The sequence below is a fragment of the Thunnus maccoyii genome, chromosome 12 (assembly GCF_910596095.1).
Source record: "Thunnus maccoyii chromosome 12, fThuMac1.1, whole genome shotgun sequence".
In the NCBI taxonomy this organism is placed as follows: domain Eukaryota; kingdom Metazoa; phylum Chordata; class Actinopteri; order Scombriformes; family Scombridae; genus Thunnus; species Thunnus maccoyii.
In genome coordinates this window covers 9478999-9498190 of record NC_056544.1, presented here as the reverse complement: position 1 = coordinate 9498190, position 19192 = coordinate 9478999, and the positions used below count along the sequence as shown (strand labels likewise).

The following is a 19192-nucleotide window of genomic DNA, read 5'->3' as shown; positions in this document are numbered from 1 at the left end:
CAGGAAAGAATCATCTTACTGATGGGAAAAAGGAATGCTGGAGGCAATTACCTCCCTGACTCTCTGTCCTTGGGTCAAAAGGGGACCGGCCATAAACGCCTGGACACCAACAGAGACAGACCTCTGACCATGCAGGCCTTGTTCCACTCTCCCTGCAGCCACTAACGTCAGCTGGTGGAAGAGGCCCTGATTGTTTAAATTTACAGCACAAAATCATCCTGTGTCATGAACGAACAACAATGCATGTATTCATCCGACATGAACACATGAGGGGACAGTAATGCTAACACTCTGGCCATTTATAGCATATGAAGATTAAAACACCACAGTGTCTCATCATAAAATTATTCTTTCTGCCCAACATTCATTTTCAACCCATTGTACAGTTGGTAACATATCTGCTATTACCTATCGTGTCTTCAACAGGGTCATCTGAGAGCAGCAATAATTACGAGTGGCGACACTCAAGATGCCATTTTTGCTGCTGAACGTGTTTGACAAGCTCGACAAGAATATAATACACACTTGCCAACTAGGCAGGTGACGCCATCGCCTCCCAGACAAAAGAGTTTAGCCTGGTGCTTTCTGGATGCCAAAAAGCTGTTGAATTATCATAAAGCCTATAGTATGATGTCATTTTATTGCAACTCTATTCATTCAACAGTAATTTAGGCAGACACCTAACATGGCAGAAAATTATTTAACCCCTAGTTGTTTAAATTATTAAACAAAAAAAAGGTATAAAAGACATCATGTACATTTAATGATTCAAGCTAATAGACTAGGTTTTTCTTTTTCATTCATGGCCTGCAAGGAATTTTTCAGCTACAGTGTCGTGCAAGAGTTGAATGAATCGGTCTGGAACGTACCATTCCAATTTAGGGGGGAAATGATATGGCATAGACAACGTATCTGCAAACAGAAATACACCAAATAACAAATTATTTTGCAGAGTCTACTTGAATAAGTTGTTTCTGTCTAATTATTAAATATGAACTTAACAAGGCGTGTTTTGCGTAACCGTGAAGCTGGCAAGGTAAAGAAATCCCCTACTGTGCTGGCAGGTTGGACCGTGCCAAGATGATGTTACGATCGGCCCTTTAAAGTCGCTCCACTTCCGAGATGAAGTAAAGTAGAGCTCCACCGCACAGCAAGAAGGCATGGACTGACAATCTATACGTCTGAAAAAAAACCCAGAGTTAGACAGGCTATGTTAAGAGGGCACATTTGGACTTTGGGATGTTTCCTGGAATCACAATCGAAGGATTTTTCTTTTTGTCTAAATCTATGTAGGACGTGGCGTCTGCATTGAGGTTCCACTTGCGGCAAAAGAAACGTGCTTTTTTTCCTCCTTTCCTATTTCGTGCAAAGACAACAACAGCAACCTGGACTACTCTTCTGAAACAGGAATGGTTTATCCTCCCGAAGGTTTATTCTATATCGAAATGGATCAAGCACCTCCAGGTAAGTTAGGGTTAAAGGCAGCCATTGTCTCGTCTGCGGGGGGTCAGAAAGACGTTTTCTGCATTTTTCTGCTTTAACCTTTTGCTGGCGTCATCTTATATAATGACTATAATGAAGCTGACATCTGACAAATGCTGTGCAGGTGGCAGTGAAACGTTATAATGGCCAGGTCCTGGGTGCTGCGCTGCGCTCCCCCAGTGGCATTGCCCAGGCATGCATAGCGCAATTCACTTGCCAATTACGTAATACCTTTTCTGTGGACCAGGCGCAGTGGCTTGCCTCTTTTCTTTTGTCCCAGCACATATGACAAACTTAGACAGAAATGCACAGCGGGGGTTTTTTTCTTGCATTTCCTCATATGCCAGGGGAAGATTTGCTACAGACATGTTGCACGGTGAAGGGTGCATTTTGAAGGGAATATAGCAGAGGGTGCGTTAATGAGCGCCGCATGAAACGAGCGCTTTGTTCTCCTCTGCAGCCAGCCGTGGCTCATCTGTGTGCTGCTAGCTCTGAAAGTAGGCTAGAGGCAAGCAGGCTAGACAGCTCGTCTCATGACTTAACTCCGCCAACTCACGAACACTTCATTTTTTATTTACATTTGTCACTTGACCGCCGCGTTATTACATTGTTCTAACAGTGTGACACTTTTATTTGGGTATTTCAGCCCTGTTATCCTACACCTAGCTAAATTAAGTTGACTTTAGCACATTAAAATTGCACCATCGCTATTTTCATTCATATTATTTATTATTTGAAGGCTTTTACTAACGACAGTTGATAAAATACATTACAGTATGAACTTTAAATGAATATAGGAACAATATAGACTCCTTGTATTGTTCCTTTAAGATGTATTATTGTAGGAATGTTTTAGTGATTATCAAGACCTACTATATTTTATTCACTATTGTTGTGTTTTCTGGATCTGACACTATGCAGATCCAGGCTACAGCGTGGCTGATTTTATTATTTCATACTTAAATTACGTGGCTCTTGTCTGTACTGGTATGTGGCTTTTGGAAGGCAGTTGAGTTTCTTGGCAGCCGACAGGAAAAAAAGGGGGGAAGGTGTGCAGATTTAATTTTGCTGGGTTGAGGAGCCGCAGCTTTTCGTTTTTGTGCCTGCCACTGTGCTGCTGCACCTGCCTTTTGTTTATTTTAAGGTCAGAAAAAGAGGAGAGCGGATGGTGGGAGAAACCCACATTTTCTCCTCTCTGAGGGTGCTCTTGTATTCTCCCTAACTGCCTCATGAAAGGCACTTTTGTCCTGCAGTGAAATATATCGCCCTTCACCTCCTCTTGATGCGGTTTGCCCTCCTTTTTCATTTTTAGGAAAACGCTTAGACTCTCTTTTTTCCCCCCTTAAGGTTGATGGAAAACTTCTGAAGATCTGTAAGAGTGCAATAATTATAACATGTGAGGAGTAGTTCAAGAGGCTAAAAATATCAGTTTTGGTCTGTTTAATATAGAGCTGCAACAATTAATCAACTAGTCAATTAAATTAAATTAATCTACAACTGATTTGATAATAAATTAATGGGTTTTTTTTCAAGCAAAAACTCCAAACATTTGATGGTTTTGTAATAATTTTCTGCTTGGTCTTAAAATGGAATATTTTTGAGTTTTGGCTTCTTTTCGAAAAAAACAAGACATTTGATGACATCACCTCTAGGATACTGTTATGTTTCATTGTTTTCAGATGTTTTACAGACCAAACGATTGATTAGAAAATAATCAGCAGACTAAACAATAATGAAAATAATCGTTAGTTGCAGCCTGTATTTAATACTTCTCATACAATTCAGGAAAGTGTGAAAAGCGGCTGCAAAGTTTGAAAATTAGACTTTGAATATACTTTGCAGGAGTTGCAGGCAATTGAACGCCTAATAATGAGAATATCTGGAATAATAAAAGAAAACACATTCAATAGTTGTTGATTGATCTTCCTAAAAAAAATTAGGACTAAGTGCAACATTTCCTTTTTCAGTGCTGACCACACTTAAGATCTGGATAATGATTTGGCAAGTGATATCTCTTGGAAACATGCCTGGGCTTGTCCTCAGATCATGACAGGCTCCATCAAGCAAGGGTGTGACAAAGAGAGTGTGTGTGTGTGTTGTGGGGTGTGGGGTATATATAGAGAACACTGATACCCGTAACACACACACACACTTCCTCGATTGCAATGGTCATAACATTTAAGAGGTCATGTTTACAGTACTTTGCTTGAGACATTTCACAACAGATCAATGCCGTACAATTTTCAGTAGATCTCTTTCTAAGAAACTGTCATTTTGATCTTTTTTTGTTTTGTTTTGTTATCTCTCTTTGGCTCACAGCTCTCCCTCCCAGGTCAACAAAGCCAGCGTCTTCCACCATGAACAACAACGGCCTTTCACCACCTGCGTATTCGCTACAGGACGCTGAGTGGTATTGGGGAGACATAACCAGGTACAGTATTGCAACATTCCCAGTCCTGAATCTCACCGCTGAGAAATGTGCTGTTTCATTGTTTGACATCTATGGCATGTTTGATACGTTAACTGTTAACCGATTTCCCCTCAGGGATGAGGTAAACGAGAAGCTCCGAGACACACCTGATGGCTCCTTTCTGGTGCGTGACGCATCCACAAAGCTGCAAGGAGACTTTACGCTGACGTTAAGGTAAGCAGAAGTAAAAGACTGCAAACACACCAGTCAGAGCACAAGTCCAAACGTCATCAGTGGAGTTTTATTTTTTTAAGCTTGATAATCTAATTTTCATGCTTTGCTATTTCACCCTCTCAGGAAAGACGGACACAACAAGCTGATCAAGATTTACCACCGTGATGGGAAGTACGGCTTCTCGGACCCCCTCACGTTTACTTCAGTGGTGGAGCTCATTTGGCACTATCAGCACCATCCATTGGTGGAATACAACGCCACACTGGACCTGATGCTCACCCATCCTGTGTCCCGCTCCCAGCAGGTTAGTGAGCACCAGTACTATTATATGTACTATTATATGAATGTTGGTCAGCAGTCAGACACTGCAAATATGTTTGAGTGAAGATGATGGTAGAGATTTTGGTAAATGAGGAGGAAAAGACAACTGAGATCAGTGTTGTACATGTTTGATAAAGTGTTTTTTTTTTGACATCAGGTGAAAGAGGACAATGTCGATGTTGCTGGAAGAAAGCTCAAGGAAGTTCACTGTCAGTATCAAGAGAAATCGAAGGAGTTTGATCGTCTTTATGAAACCTTCACAAAGACCTCACAGGTAAAAACTAAATTTGTGCTAAAAGCAAAATATCAATTCTGTTCTGAAGAGTAGAATTTGCATTTGACAGTCTCCTGAGTCATTTCTAATTTGACATGTTCTTTGTAATGCAGGAAATCCAGATGAAGCGAACAGCAATCGAGGCCTTTAATGAGACAATGCTGATCTTTGAGGAGCAGTGTCGTGAACAGGAGCGTTACGGGGAGGAGTTCGAGAGGAACAATCAGTCCGAGGGAGCCGACAAAGATCTGGAGAGGTACTTCATTACGTCATGGTTCAAAAAATGTCCCTGTTAGGTGAATTACATGCCAAATGTAGTTTGATTTGGATGCATATTGATGCAGCTCACATCTCAAAAACCCTATTCAGACCTATGACCTTCCCTCTTTAGCTTTCTGATAAATTACGAGAAGCTGAAGTGCCGTCTCGGGGAGATCTATGACAGCAAAATCCATCTGGAGGAAGACTTAAGAACCCAGGTGGAGGACTACAGAGAGACAGACCGGAAGATGAACAGCTTGCGGCCTGACCTCATCGAGCTACGCAACATCAGAGACCAGTACCTCAAGTGAGTTGCATCAGAATCCTGTTTGTGATATTCGTGGTAAATCACCATAAAAGGCTCTATGATTATTTAATGCTTAAAATTAAACCTTTTTTGCACCTTTCTTCCTTGCAGCTGGCTTAATCACAAAGGCGTACGGCAGAAACGCATAAACGACTGGCTGGGGATACTGAGCGACAGCCTTGACGAGTAAGTTTTAACTCATTCCTTCAAGAAACTACATTTAGTAATACAACTCAATGCATGTAAAAGAAATACAGAATTATTACAGAGATGTTACATTGTCACTCTTATTTTTCCAGCACCTATGTGTTGAAGGGAGATGAGAAAAATTTGCCACATCAAGATGAGACGAGTTGGTTTGTTGGTGAGCTGAGCAGGACGCAGGCTGAGGAGATGCTTCAAGGTAAAGCTCCTGGAACCTTCCTGATCCGCGAGAGCAGCAAACAAGGATGCTACGCCTGCTCTGTTGTGTGAGTACAACATTTCAGAAAGCAAAAATCTGGAGAATGGATCAATTTTGAAATTAATATTACACACAGTGTGCTCGTCTGACACTCATTAACGGCTTTTCTTTTTTTTGATTTGTTTCAGTGTGAATGAAGAAGTGAAGCATTGCATGATCTACAACACACCACACGGGTACGGCTTTGCCGAGCCCTACGACGTCCACTGCTCACTGAAAGACCTTGTCCTGCACTATCGCCTGCACTCCTTGTTGCAACACAATGACGCCCTGGATGTTCGGCTGTCACATCCAGTACACGCCAAAGCCCCAGCCACACCTTCGCAACACGCAGAGGAACACAAACTCTTACAGACTCCTAAACACACAACGGGGCTCCCGCCTGCCGCTCCTGAAATGTAATCGAACGGAGAGAGAGAGAGAGAGAGACAAAAGGACATGTTTACTGTATCCTGCGAGAACGACTGCATCGAGGTGCATTGTGTAAAGTTTTGCACTACAGTGATTCCATCGGTGTTTGTGAATGGGATTTCACAGATTGAAGTGGGACCGTAACTTGAATGTCAGCTTGAACTTTGGGAAGGGGGGGGGGGGGTTGTTTTTTTTGTTTGTTTTCAAAGAGACTGTTTAAGCTTTCAAAAAAAATGTTTTGTACTTCATTTATTGCCGTTTGTTTAATGGACACCTTTTTTGGTAGGGATGTTGACAACCACAAAATTGCTCACTGACGTCAGGTGCTGCATCTTCGTTTGACTTTTACAACCGGAGTTGGTGTTACCAGAGATGTCCATTTTCCCTAGTTAAAAAGTATTCAGTTCTGAGAATTTGACCAATGGGTTACATATAGTATATTGGGTTACTTAGTGCATTTGTGAGGGGAAAAATGGTGCTGTAAACAGGCTGTTTCCGCATATTGGTTTGGTGAACCAAACCATTTTTGGGTAAATGCCACGTGTGAATATGTGAAAAGTCGTGGTGCATCTTGACAATTTTCCCCTTTCTTAACAGACATTCATATACAGTGGATATTATGTAGCATTAACATCCTGTAGAATACCATTGTAATAGCATACTCAATGTTATACCCATTGACCAAAGCACTTAATTGTGAGCAAAAACACATCCCTGTTTAGTCCAGTAAATGCATTTGGGCAAGGGGAGGGCAATTTATGTACACCTGCTGATGTGCTGATCAAAACATAATCTGAAGTACTGTATGTTATATTCTGTTACTCAAAGAAGTATAAGCTTTTTGTATTCTATATATATTTTTTCTATAAACATGCCACAAGATGAAAGCTTGAAGAAAGTGCAATCCAACAGTATTTCTATTGTTGCAATGTATGATGATGATGATGGTGGTGAAGGCGATGCTGTTATGAGAGGTTGACATTTGCCACAAAAATGCACTCTCTTTGGTGGTGTTGGTATGATGTGGCCTCCTATGTTTGTGTGAACTGCCAGAGGTCCGGAAGTATCCTGCCTCCATTACTTGAACTGTGGCATTGCTCGAGCTATGAATGTTTTTCATGACATGCAGCCTACATAGCTTAAGAGGAAAGGAATCCATGTTGAACTTGGCACATTTTTCAAGTTTGAGGACAATAGATACTCTGTACAGAGAAACTGTAAAATGTATTTCCGAGGTTGGTTCATGGAAGGAGGGTGATTTAGCCTCTTGTATTAAAAAAAAACTCCACTGGGGGATTGAGGAGACTCCTCGGGTGAAGCTAAGCAATGTGAGAGACCTTTTTCTTGCTAAAAGACAATAAACTGATGAGGGTTTTGTCAGCTTACGTAATCCATTGCTTTTCTTCTGAGTCCATTGCTGATACTGTGCATAGTTAACACTTTTTCTCATGTAGTGGCCATGTAAGAAGTTATTTTTTGTCATGTTTTACTAGGTTAAATGATGTTTAAATTTTCATGAAATAAGTAGGAATATGACCAAATACAAAGCATAGAAGTGAGACAACTAGTTATCTACAATTTACCGTCTGTCTCTAGTGTAGCCATTGTAGTCCAATGAGCTTATCCTTGGGTCAGCAGACACAGGAGGCAGTGAGGGCACTGGAGGACACACTGTGGACAGATGGAAGAGAAAGGAAGCGATAAAGACAATGGCAGGATATGTGCAGGCCCTTTCCTTGTTCAGTCTGAGTCACTAGAAAAAAATCCATTTCATGAGGAACATGCAATATTTTGAAACCCAATTTTTTTTGGGACAGCAAAAAAAAGCCCCTTTGAAAGGAATGCAGCTCGACTGTAAACATTTAGTACCAACTAGTTTGAGAGCAGTTTTAGTTTTGTCTCCCAAACTTCACCACACTGTCAAACACCATCGTTATCTGACAATAAAAAATCATGTCTTCCAAATTTTCCAAGCTAAACTTTTAGCACCGTCTACAAAGAAGCTCTTGTGTGTGAACCTTGGGATATAGTGGCCACTCATGATGATGATGATGGTGATGATGACCCTGGATGACACCACCATTGGTCCTCCGTGACTAGAACAGCAGGTGGCCTCCTTTCAACCATCACAGCAGGTCTGTGTTAGGTAGGGATTAATGAGGTGCAGAGGGCAGGGATGTACCTGGGGATAGCCTCAGTTCCAGGCCACGGATTACTTCCCTCTTACCTGTGTCAGCATAGAGAGCTGGTGGACAGGCCGGCCTGCATGCTCTGCTAGGATGGACCAGATGCAAGGGGAGGTAGATAAGATAGGACAGACTGTACCAGCGCTGAGTCACCCTCAGGCTGCCAGTGTGTCCGAAAGACTAGGGAGAGAGTGGGTAGAGAAAGTATGTGGGGTAACGTTAGACAGAAGAGGACAAGAAAGAATAGGACTCAAAAAGTGCACATATTCAACTCCTGTAAAGGATAGTGTGGGAAAAAAGAAGGCTGAGAAGGTCAAGTTTGGCCTTTTTGCTACATTTCCTTTAGCCTGAAACACACTCTGCTGCCTGGCTACATCCCAAAGCTATTTGCCTTCACAGCAGTTTAGCTTACTCTGCTCAGTCCTATTTTCCTTAGCTCCCTGAAGCTGAGTTTAATCTATGTAAAAAACCCAGCCCCCACATCTTTTTCCTCTTAAAAATACATGCACAAGCCTCCTCCACTTTCCTCCCTCTTTCTCCTTCCTTGTCAGCACACCTCAGTAATACAACTCTTTCGTTTAAATTCATAGTAATTTTCCTTTATAGTTCTCAATTTAAATAATTCCTGGCTGGGGGAGGAGGAGGACGAATTACCTTTGGAGTCACGCCTAAAACACACACACACACACACACACACACACACACACACACACACACACACACACACACACACACACACACACACACACACACACACACACACACACACACACACACACACACCATCAACTGTCTCGCAGGCTTTCAGGAAAAGAGGTTTTCGCCTTCAGTTTGGCCACAACCAATCGCGTCTCTCCTCCCCTCTGTCTCCGTCCGATTCCACCGTTTTCACGCTGGCCGACCAGCCAATGGGAGGCCGGGAACATGCCGAGTGTCAGCCAATCAGCGGCCAGTTGCTATGTTGGAGGCAGAATCGATAAGAGAAGGATTTTTTTTTCCTCTTCTTTTTTTTTTTACTAGCTCACATTATAGCTGGCTTATAGGCTGAAGGCAAGAGATCCTGTTGCCTGCCAAGCAGCATGTAGGTTATGGACTGAAGCATTAAACATACCAGCCCCACTTTGACTCTCAATGCTCAGTAAAAGCTCCACATTTTAAAAACTTAACAGCGTATTCTGCATGTATCTGTCTGTACATGCACACATGTATGATTTTATCTATTTAGTGTAGAATTTAGATTCATATGTTGATCACCCGCTGAGTTCTTGAGGCTATGGAAAAACTGGAAAATTAGGCTGGAAAATAGTTTCCGAGCCTGGAGGAATTATGGTAAATGATGCTTACATCAAACAAGTTTTAGAAATGTTGCACAAGTTTGTACACTGTTCTTTATCTTTCTTCAGGCTCCTCTTTTCTTTGAATATCTTAAGAATAGCCAAAATAACAAAATGTTTGATTACTTTAGGGCCCAATGTACAGTAGACAAGATATTGAATACTATAGTAAATTGCTATACTGTACATATTCTTCAAAATGTAAAGGAAAATGTAAAGCTAAACTTAAAATGTTTCAAAATTGTTAAGCCATATGTCCTCATTTCAGTCCTGCCAGGTATTTTGCTTAATTGGACTATAAAAACAAAAAATAGAATTACATTAGATCGTTAATCCTTTAAGGACCGGTTCACAATTTTTCAAGACAGTCTTAAAACAACAGTCAGGTGTCCATATGACACTGAAAGAGATTTCCCTCACTGTAATCATTCCTCCTGTTCATACTGGCTATTAAAAGATCCCCTTTTAATCTAAGTGATAGAAGCCAAAACCCACAGTGTGTCCACACAGTTATTTTTTTGCAAAAGTGCATTTAAAAGTTGATGTGAAGCTTACATGAGGCTTCAGCAGTCCGAGTTAGTCATATAAAGTGGATATCTGCCACATTTACAGTCTTTTTTAGCATCAAATTCCCTCTTTATGTTTCCTCAGACAGTGTTTCCCTGTTGAGCTGTGGTGGAAGTATAGTAACAAAAAAAAATGACTTTTACACTAAAAACACTCTAATGTTGAAAGATGTTTAATTGATTTGACTCATTTGGATGTCTGAAGCTTCAAATTAACTTAAGATAAACTTTTCAATACATTTTTGCACATAAGTGGGACTGTCATCATTTATATTGAAAATGCATCATGAAGGGATCTTCTAACAGCCATTATGATCAGGAGGAATGATAATGGCAGAAAAACCTACTTCAATGTTCATTTGGGCACTGTTGTTTTAAGACAGACTTGAAAAACTGTGAACCTGTCCTTTAAGGTCCAGTTCACAGTCCAATCACAATATGAATTGCACCTTTAACCTTTACTTTAAGTTGACTAGGATAAAAGCGAAACAGCAGAAATTTTACAAAACAAATGTTAATGACAGGATTCCTTGCTGTTGTATAAAAAAATGTACTGTGTCATCACTTCATGCAAGTAGCTTCAGAGTCTAAAATGATCTTTTATTGGTGGTCTCAGTGACCTCTGGTGACAGTTATAAGGGGTTCAGATCACACAGAGATGAGAGGTGACGCTGAGTCAACTCTTATAGGGGATAACATACCACTGCTTGCTGACAAACCATTCAGGAGAGATGCCAATCCAGATCCACAACCAAATCAGATTTGCAGATACCAGCTTAGGCGGGGATGGAAGATGATCCCACCTCCCTGGAACAGGTAGAGCAGGACACTGACAAAACTCTAAAAATAACTTTCCTTTTTGGTAAATGTCCAAAAATTTTGCAGATTTGCTTCTGGCACAACCTGTGACATGCCGTATTACAATGCATTTCTCTTTCTCAAGGAAAAAAATCCTCACTAATGGTTTCAGCTGTAATAAATGAAGGACCTCAGCATTCCTCAAGCTCTCAGGACAATCTCATTGCAGGAGTTCAGCTCTCAAATAGATTAAAATAAAAGAACTAGTCTGCAGGCACACAGCCAGCAAACCAATGTGGAACAGGACTGACGGATACTGACTCCAGTGCAGATAGCAGAGAAGCTGCAGAGTGAAAATCAGAAACCAGCTTGGTCTGGAAGTATATGTACACTGTAGGTGGTGAACTCTAGCCAAGATAGGGAAAGGTTATGCAGTTCACAAGTTGTTGCAGGTGAGGACAAGGGTTACGCAGTTCACACGTTCTTTCAGGTGATCACAAGGGTTACGCAGTTCACAAGTCCTATCAGGTGAGGGCAGGAGCCTTGTCTGGCAATATCAGGACAAACATGTAGAAGAGATAACATTCACAACTGTAATGTATTTGTAATAAGAAGAAAATTGTATGACTAACACAAAATACCCTCATCCCACAACAGGGATTTTTACAATACAAGTTATGGGCAATATTATGGAAATAATGGAAATAAAAATTCTTACCACAGATTTCTGTAATTACTTGTTTTGCTTTATCTGGTATGATTTAAAGCCAATGATAATACTCAATAAACTCTAATATCTACTCCCATAAGAACCCTTAAGCTGTCGGTTTCATCTCATGATGTTTTTCTTTCCTGGTAGAAGCAAAGTCTAGCCAGAGGACAGATCCCTAATGAAAAAGCCAGGCATACTCTGCACTTTAAAGAGAATGGTAATTATGGTGACCACTTTCCATAGGATGACCCTCACACTATTTTGTTCTTTTCAAGACGGATTCTGGGAGCAAGTCGAATGCTCTTTACCATCATCACAACGGGGGACAGAGGATGATCGTTGAAAATCATCATCATTTTCATGACAAGCAAAAATCATTGCCTGTAGGAGAAAAAAAGAGAAACTTCATCCATGCCTGACAAAAAAACATCATAATCACAATGTAACAGAGTAATTTTCACCAAAAGAAGTTTCAGTGTCAGTGCATTCAAATTCATTTTACCTCACCTCACCTACGTATTAAAACCTGTTTTACAAGAGACACCTGCCCAGGCAGCAGCATAAAGAACAAAAGACAAAGAAAAAAAAGCACTTTCATATTACAAATGAAACACATAAAGCCTTGACAAAAGCAATAATGCATGAAAATTCAGTCATTAGGTTAATTCATTATTTTTGGAAGAGGCCTGTTTTCTGTCAATTGAGGACAGTAGCAATGAACAATAGAAAAATCAAGAATCTGAACTTCTGAATGAAATGTCTATCAGTTATTCAAACCAAGTTCTGATGGGTCCATTAACACGTTGGACTTGTAGAAAACAAGCGTGTCCCTCTGCAGCATGTATCATCTGTTGAATGAATGGAGGCTGTTGTCACACGTCAATGAAACACCAATGAGGCTCTTGAATTGCAAAGCAGCACTGATCGCCTCACGACTGCTAAAAATAATGTGATTAAAGCATACTGTATGTCTGTCTTGTGGTGGAAATAGTGCCACTATCGGGGGGGGGGGGGGCTTATTTGAAGATTAAGAAGACATTTATCTTCAAGACTTTCATGGTTTTCGGTTTTCTGAATGAACATGTTGCCAAGACAAAGCTGTTTCATTTATGGGGTGAAATTAAAATAGATGGCAGAAATCATAGGTTAAAACACTGTTGAGTAAGTTCAAGTTTATTGATGAAAACCTGAGCTAAAAGTCTTTTTTTACTTTTTAGGGGGTGGGGGGTGGGGGTCACTAATAATATTTTTCATGTTCACAAAGTCACTGTAGTCTCTCAGAGCAGACAAGTAATATTTTTAGGTTTTCGAATTCCTAAGATATTTCGCAACAAAGAGGAAAAGAAGATTTACGTGACAGGTCATATATTTGTCTTTTCAATGCTCAATCAGTTCAGAGGGTGAGCTTTATATTGGCTTACTAAAAGTCCATTTAAGTTGTATCCAATAAGCTAATTGTTCCACTGAAGTAATGACCATGCTAGATGCTCTTTAGGAAAACACGACACACTGGAGATTGAACAATGCAGGGCAACCAGAGGGCAACCAAACCAAGGGCGTAGCTAAAGCCAGCCAGGTTGGCACGGCTACCCTTGAGTTTTATTTGGCCAATGCTAGTGCCACCTCATATTCTCTGGCTCACGGCTGGCTGTTTAATTCTGCCTGACACAATGAAAATGGCTGGAAATACAAGTCTAGTGACAGATGTGACATGACTTGTATTTCAAGTGTGTGACAGATAATCTTACTGGAGGTTTCAGTTATTAACCCAGATATGTCAGACTGTAATTCACAAGCTTTTTCACCTCGAATCAGTGGACCAGACAGGTCTAATGAGTCCTGTGTGTGTAATAACAGGTTCCCAACATAATATTTAAACTAATTTTATACCAAGCTACTGATTACAACATACTGGACAACCCACTGCCACTGTTAAGAGTCGGTTGGGTTGCAGGCTCGGTCAAGTCTGCAGTAGAAGAGATGACAGCCAACACATTGAAAGATAGCTACATCTAAAATTACCAGTGTGTAAGAATACTATGATAATTTAACATGGTAGGTTTCTGTGGCTTGTTGTCAAGGACTTCCATATTTGTTTAGCTGCTGCTTCAAAGTCAACACTGCCACCTGCTGTTATGGCACTTTTCAAAAACAAGTTACAAAGTGCTTTACAAAGACATAAAAACAAGAGAAATTAACAGATAAATAATAAATAAAAGTAGAATTGATACAGTAATAATAACAAGGCAGGTATGAATTATTAAAACAGTAAAAAGAAAAGAATAACCGATTCAATTAACCGATTTTATAAAAGACTTGTGTATTACTAGGTGATACAGATGAAAAATTAAGAAAGAAATAGCATAAACATAATTCAAACAAACAAAATAAGTAAAAAATGTAAAGTTTCCTCTCCCAAGAGCGACAACAAACTGACAAAAAAAGATGGTCGGGGATTGATTAGTTATGACTGACGATTGAAGGATTCAACTGCCAGACCAGTGCAGTCGATCCAGAGCAGAGGACTTGACGGGATTGACAGCCTGCAGGGCGGCGGAAGTTGCCCGCATCCTCATCAGTAAACTTATGGGTAAGTAGCGGCAAAGAACACACAGAAATGTGACTTTTTAAAAAAAACATACATGTCTATAATTCTCAGTGAGCAGAGTCTGGTGGAGCGGTAAAATTGTCAGAGCTCTGTTGACCATTTTTATTGTTGAGACCCTGGCGAGCTGTTGGTTAGCATGCCTGGCTAACGGCGGCGGCAGGTGTGTTTTCATGGCCAATATAGCGACAGTGAGATGGACAGTGATCACCTATGAATGCTCTAGTGTGCTTAACCATGTGACAGCCAAGAAAATCGGTTTTTATACGTTTATTTATTATTACACTGTTTATAAAGTCACATTTTTCTGTTGTTACACAACAGTCGAGTGTGTCTCTGTGTGTTCTGGTGGTTATGTGGTCTCCTCATGTGTCTTTCAGGTCTGTTTTGTGCTCTGTAGAGAGGAGGGTTTGGGGTCCATGTCCTCCACTTCTGTGTCAACATCTGCTGGTTGTTGTGGTGGTGCTGATGCAGCAGCTGCCATGGCAACGCAGGCGTCTGAGCAGGCTCTGTTGGCCTCAGACCGCTACGCTAGACTCATCCTGGCCCAGATGAACAAGATGCGGCTCCGCAAAGACTTCTGTGATGTGGGACTGAGGGTGGGCAGCCGTGTCTTCAGGGTCCACCGGCTGGTGCTCGCTGCCAGCAGCCCCTACTTCTCTGCTCTGTTCTCCGGGGGGATGAGGGAGGCAGATAAAGAGGAGGTGCAGATCCTCGGAGTGGAGACTGAAGTGTTTGAGGTTCTGCTGGATTTCATATACACAGGTTGCCTTTGATCCTGATATCATCATCATCATCATCATCATCATCATCATCATCATCATGGCATTCTGTAAAATCTGCATGATTGTGCACTGTTTTCTGAATGGAAATATGTTCCCTTCCCTATCAGGCGTCATCAGTGTGACCGTGGAGAACGTTCAGGAGCTGATGGTGGCAGCAGACATGCTGCAGCTGAATGAGGTGGTGTCTATCTGCGGAGAATTTCTCAAGGGCCACATGGACCCATCCAACTGTGTGGGCATCTTTCAGTTCCTGGAGCAGATCGCCTGCATGGACATGTTGGAGTTCACTGAGAACTATATCCATGTTCACTTCCTGGAGGTATGAAATAATAAAAGTCAATTGCATTGCATCTCTCTGCCAAGACTTTAGGTCAGTCCTCTGTTTCCCTCTTTAACTGAAGCTAGATGTACAGTACCAGTCAAAAGTTTGAATGGGAAGGTGTCTATTAACTGTCTCCCTTTTAGGTGTGCGTTACCGATGAATTCAGGGGCTTGTCGAAGGATCAGCTGGTGAGGCTTCTAAGAAGCGAAGAGTTGAGAATTGAGGATGAATATCAGGTATTCACCGCAGCCATGGACTGGGTTCTCCAAGATGTGGCAAAGCGGAAAAAACACATCGTTGAGGTGTTGGAACCGGTCCGCTTCCCTCTACTTTCCCCACAGAGACTGTTCAAGTACATAGAAGGTGAGCTGAGTATGAAAATTTGCATTTTCATTTGATATTCCACACACTTTCAGGTGCATATTCAAAATATTGTTTTCTGACATTCTGACATTTTTGACATTTTGTCTCTCAACAAAGGTATTACTGACTTCAGCCTGCGGGTGGCACTGCAGACTCTGCTGAGGGAATACACTGAAGTCACGAAGTCCCCCAAAGAAAATAAGATGTACAGTCAGCTACAACCAGCCAAGATGAGACCTAGAAGAAAAGCCAGGAAATACCTCTATGCCATAGGTTCAGTTTCACATCTCTTGATTTAGCATATAAGAGTGAACTGTGATGACCTTTGATAACACTTAAATGAAGGTATCAGCAGAATTAAAATTTGTGTGGGAAATGCAAAATAAATGAATTCTTGCTAAAGCCAGGAAATGAAAAACAGTATGTAACATCAGAATACGTGTGTGTGTTTGATACCTTCCATTCAGCTACATTAGACACTCCAATAATTGTGGGACTTTTGCTTGTTTTCTAATGGCAGGAGGCTACACTCGGCTGCAGGGCGGCCGCTGGAGCGACAGCCGGGCGTTGAGCTGTGTGGAGCGCTTTGACACCTTCAACCAGTACTGGACCACCGTGTCCTCCCTGCACCAGGCCCGCAGTGGGTTGGGGGTCGCGGTACTGGAGGGCATGATCTACGTGGTGGGGGGTAAGTTAGTAGAGATGGTGCTCTGTTTGAAGCCAGTGAAATTTAAAAAATGGAATAACCTGCATGGTTATCAGTCTGACACCGATTTTCTTTTCTCAGGGGAGAAAGACTCAATGATTTTTGACTGCACAGAGAGATATGACCCAGTGACCAAGCAGTGGGCTGCTGTGGCGTCTCTGAATTTTCCTCGCTGTGGAGTTGGCGTCTGCCCCTGCCATGGAGCTCTGTATGCACTTGGTAAATGCCACAGTACTATTGCTGTGTTTTGCCAAAATACTTACAGTACAAGCTTGTGGTTTAGTTTTAAGCACAGTAACAGAACATAGAAGTAACGTTACTCATGATATAATCAAATATGACAATAGCAAATGGTAAAAGATGCAAAGTACTATGCAGGACAATGTTATCATTGCAATAAGATTCTTAAAATATTTTACAATTTGAAATTGTTTAAAACTACACCTAGAAATTGAACTGTAAGTGAACTGAAACTATATTGTCCAGGTGTAAAAATAATCCAAACATCTAAAAAAAAAAAAAGAAAAATGCAAAATGTTTTCACATTTTAGAAGACAGATCAACAAAAAGCAACAAACTACATCAGGATTACAGGATATGACACATAATCTAACTGAAAGAACAACAGAAGAATAAAATAATAAAGAAAGTCAAGGATTGCGTAACTCAAGCAGTACAATTAAATTAATAATTCCTTGTAGTACATTAAAAAATTAGACAAAAAATCATGGTTACGCTGTGTTCATTTAGGTGGTTGGATTGGCTCTGAGATTGGGAAGACCATGGAACGCTACGACCCAGAGGAGAACAAGTGGGAGGTCATCGGCAGCATGGCGGTGCCCCGCTATTACTTTGGCTGCTGTGAGCTACAAGGTGTGTTCCTTATTTTTTTAAATGAATACTCTCAGGTGCAACTTGTAAGTACTTTCATCATCTTTTCGATGAAGCAGAGACGTTTACAGCAGAGTGAATATACCAAACAAATACTATTCTAAATATAACTGTAAATGCATTTGAATCCCCCTTCTTGCTTGTGTTCACTACAGTTTATCTCTGTGAAATTGCTCTGAACTAAACGCCGTTGTCTCTTTGCAGGGTTCATTTATGTAATCGGAGGAATCAGTGACGAAGGAATGGAGCTGCGTTCAGCCGAGGTGTACGACCCCATCTCTCGCCGCTGGAGCGCCCTCCCCGTCATGGTTACACGTCGAGCCTATGTGGGCGTCGCCTGCCTCAATAACTGTATTTATGCCGTGGGCGGCTGGAATGAGGCACTGGGTGCACTGGAGACAGTGGAGAAGTACTGTCCAGAAGAGGTAAAGTGGAGGAGAAGGGAGGGAGAGGTTTATGTTTGAGTAAACATTGTTCAGTTGTTGTTTATATCTGGGTCTTCACATTCCCCTCATCGCTCTGCTTGTCTTTCCATAGGAGAAATGGTTGGAGGTGGCCCCAATGTCGACTGCCCGCGCCGGGGTGTCTGTGTCAGCAGTTAACGGGCTGCTGTATGCTGTCGGAGGAAGGGCTGCCAGCAGAGACTTTTCCGCCCCAGTGACGGTGGACTCTGTGGAGATCTACGACCCTCACCTGGATACCTGGACTGAAATTGGCAATATGATCACAAGCCGCTGTGACGGCGGGCTGGCCGTGCTCTGATTGCCAGGAATAATCAAAACTGTGAACGTGTGAATCATCCCAAAACGGCATGAACTGATGAAAAGCTGCACCTTAAGAAACACAAGAGCGTGTCTGTGTCACAAGCAGGCGTTCACATTATCATATACGTTATTTATACATGGATTAGACATGTTTTTTTTTTTTCTTTAATTGTCCATCACATTTGACATCCGTTATTTAAGTTGAGCACAACTGGAAAACTGCCAAAACTGCTTCCGCTTACACTGTTTGATGACTCGTCTGTTTCTCGATTTTCAATTCACTAAATGATTTTACAAGAATGTCATGAATGAGGGGCGACACTTATGTTCCTCTCTTTTGTATTTGAAGACAAAGTGATCTTGCGATGAGGATCATTTTTCACAACAGAGGAACTCTGATTTCGATGGACTAGAGAGATGTCAGAGTCCTGTTGGGACTGTTGACATTATTCTCAGATATGATGTGAAAGCAGTTTTTTTTTTTTTTAGTGTATTTAAAGAAAGGTTTGAGGTGTGTGCATTGCTACTTTGAAGATTTATCAAACCACTTGAGCCTATTTAACGATGGAACCAAATGACACTCGTTGGTGTCTCAAGTTTCATGGTAAGTGATTTCTGTAAATAATTATGAACTCAAACAGCACACCACTGTTATCGCACCAGCGCTGTGATCACTGGATTATTTTTGTATCTATGAACACAATAGAGTCTTCATTTCATTTACATTTCAGCTTCCTAATGTCGAGACACACGAGACAATTATTGAAGGACAATGCACGTTTACCTTGTTTACATTAGGTACCGGTAACGTTGTAATGTTTCGTCTTTGTATCGTGGCACATCAGGTTAACAAGCTGAGTGGAACTGCTGCACAGTAACAGTATTGCCTATCATGTACTGTTGCCCCTTTACAAACAACACAATATTAACATTACACAACAGGAATAACATCTTTTATCTGTTGCTTTTCAGACCTAATAAACTTCACATAATAAGA

General features: G+C 41.3%; 3 protein-coding genes across 7 annotated transcripts in view; 2 read left to right on the top strand and 1 right to left on the bottom strand.

Annotated features, from left to right (window-relative positions):
• Positions 1–9047, bottom strand: part of sgip1b (SH3GL interacting endocytic adaptor 1b) — a 45114-nt gene extending 36067 nt beyond the window's left edge. The window contains exons 1-4 of one of the 3 annotated variants that reach the window (XM_042428465.1): positions 9004–9047; positions 8391–8529; positions 8182–8300; positions 7747–7834 (exon numbers count right to left, since the gene is read on the bottom strand). In XM_042428465.1, the coding sequence (XP_042284399.1) occupies positions 7747–7768 (22 nt within the window). In that variant the 5' untranslated portion in view covers positions 7769–7834; positions 8182–8300; positions 8391–8529; positions 9004–9047. The remainder of the gene's footprint in view (positions 1–7746; positions 7835–8181; positions 8301–8390; positions 8530–9003) is intronic. The other 2 variants (XM_042428464.1, XM_042428463.1) reach the window with 2 other exon arrangements.
• Positions 1113–7548, top strand: LOC121908443 (phosphatidylinositol 3-kinase regulatory subunit gamma-like). Of its 3 annotated transcripts, none has more exons than XM_042428468.1 (10): positions 1113–1464; positions 3802–3913; positions 4028–4126; positions 4250–4430; positions 4605–4721; positions 4835–4977; positions 5113–5289; positions 5401–5475; positions 5589–5759; positions 5881–7548. In XM_042428468.1, exons 1-10 carry the CDS (start codon positions 1410–1412, stop codon positions 6152–6154), a joined length of 1404 nt encoding a protein of 467 aa, XP_042284402.1. In that variant the 5' UTR covers positions 1113–1409; the 3' UTR covers positions 6155–7548. The 3 variants fall into 3 exon arrangements, with proteins under 3 accessions (XP_042284402.1, XP_042284404.1, XP_042284403.1); XM_042428470.1 differs by lacking the exon at positions 1113–1464 and adding an exon at positions 1573–1893; XM_042428469.1 differs by lacking the exon at positions 1113–1464 and adding an exon at positions 3215–3667.
• A 5063-nt stretch (positions 9048–14110) lies between the features above and the next one.
• LOC121908521 (intracisternal A particle-promoted polypeptide) lies at positions 14111–19192 on the top strand. The gene is made up of 10 exons (XM_042428598.1): positions 14111–14349; positions 14745–15129; positions 15257–15468; positions 15615–15834; positions 15952–16107; positions 16355–16522; positions 16622–16759; positions 17291–17413; positions 17636–17856; positions 17969–19192. The coding sequence occupies exons 2-10, from the start codon at positions 14784–14786 to the stop codon at positions 18191–18193; spliced, it is 1809 nt and encodes a 602-aa protein (XP_042284532.1). The 5' UTR covers positions 14111–14349; positions 14745–14783; the 3' UTR covers positions 18194–19192.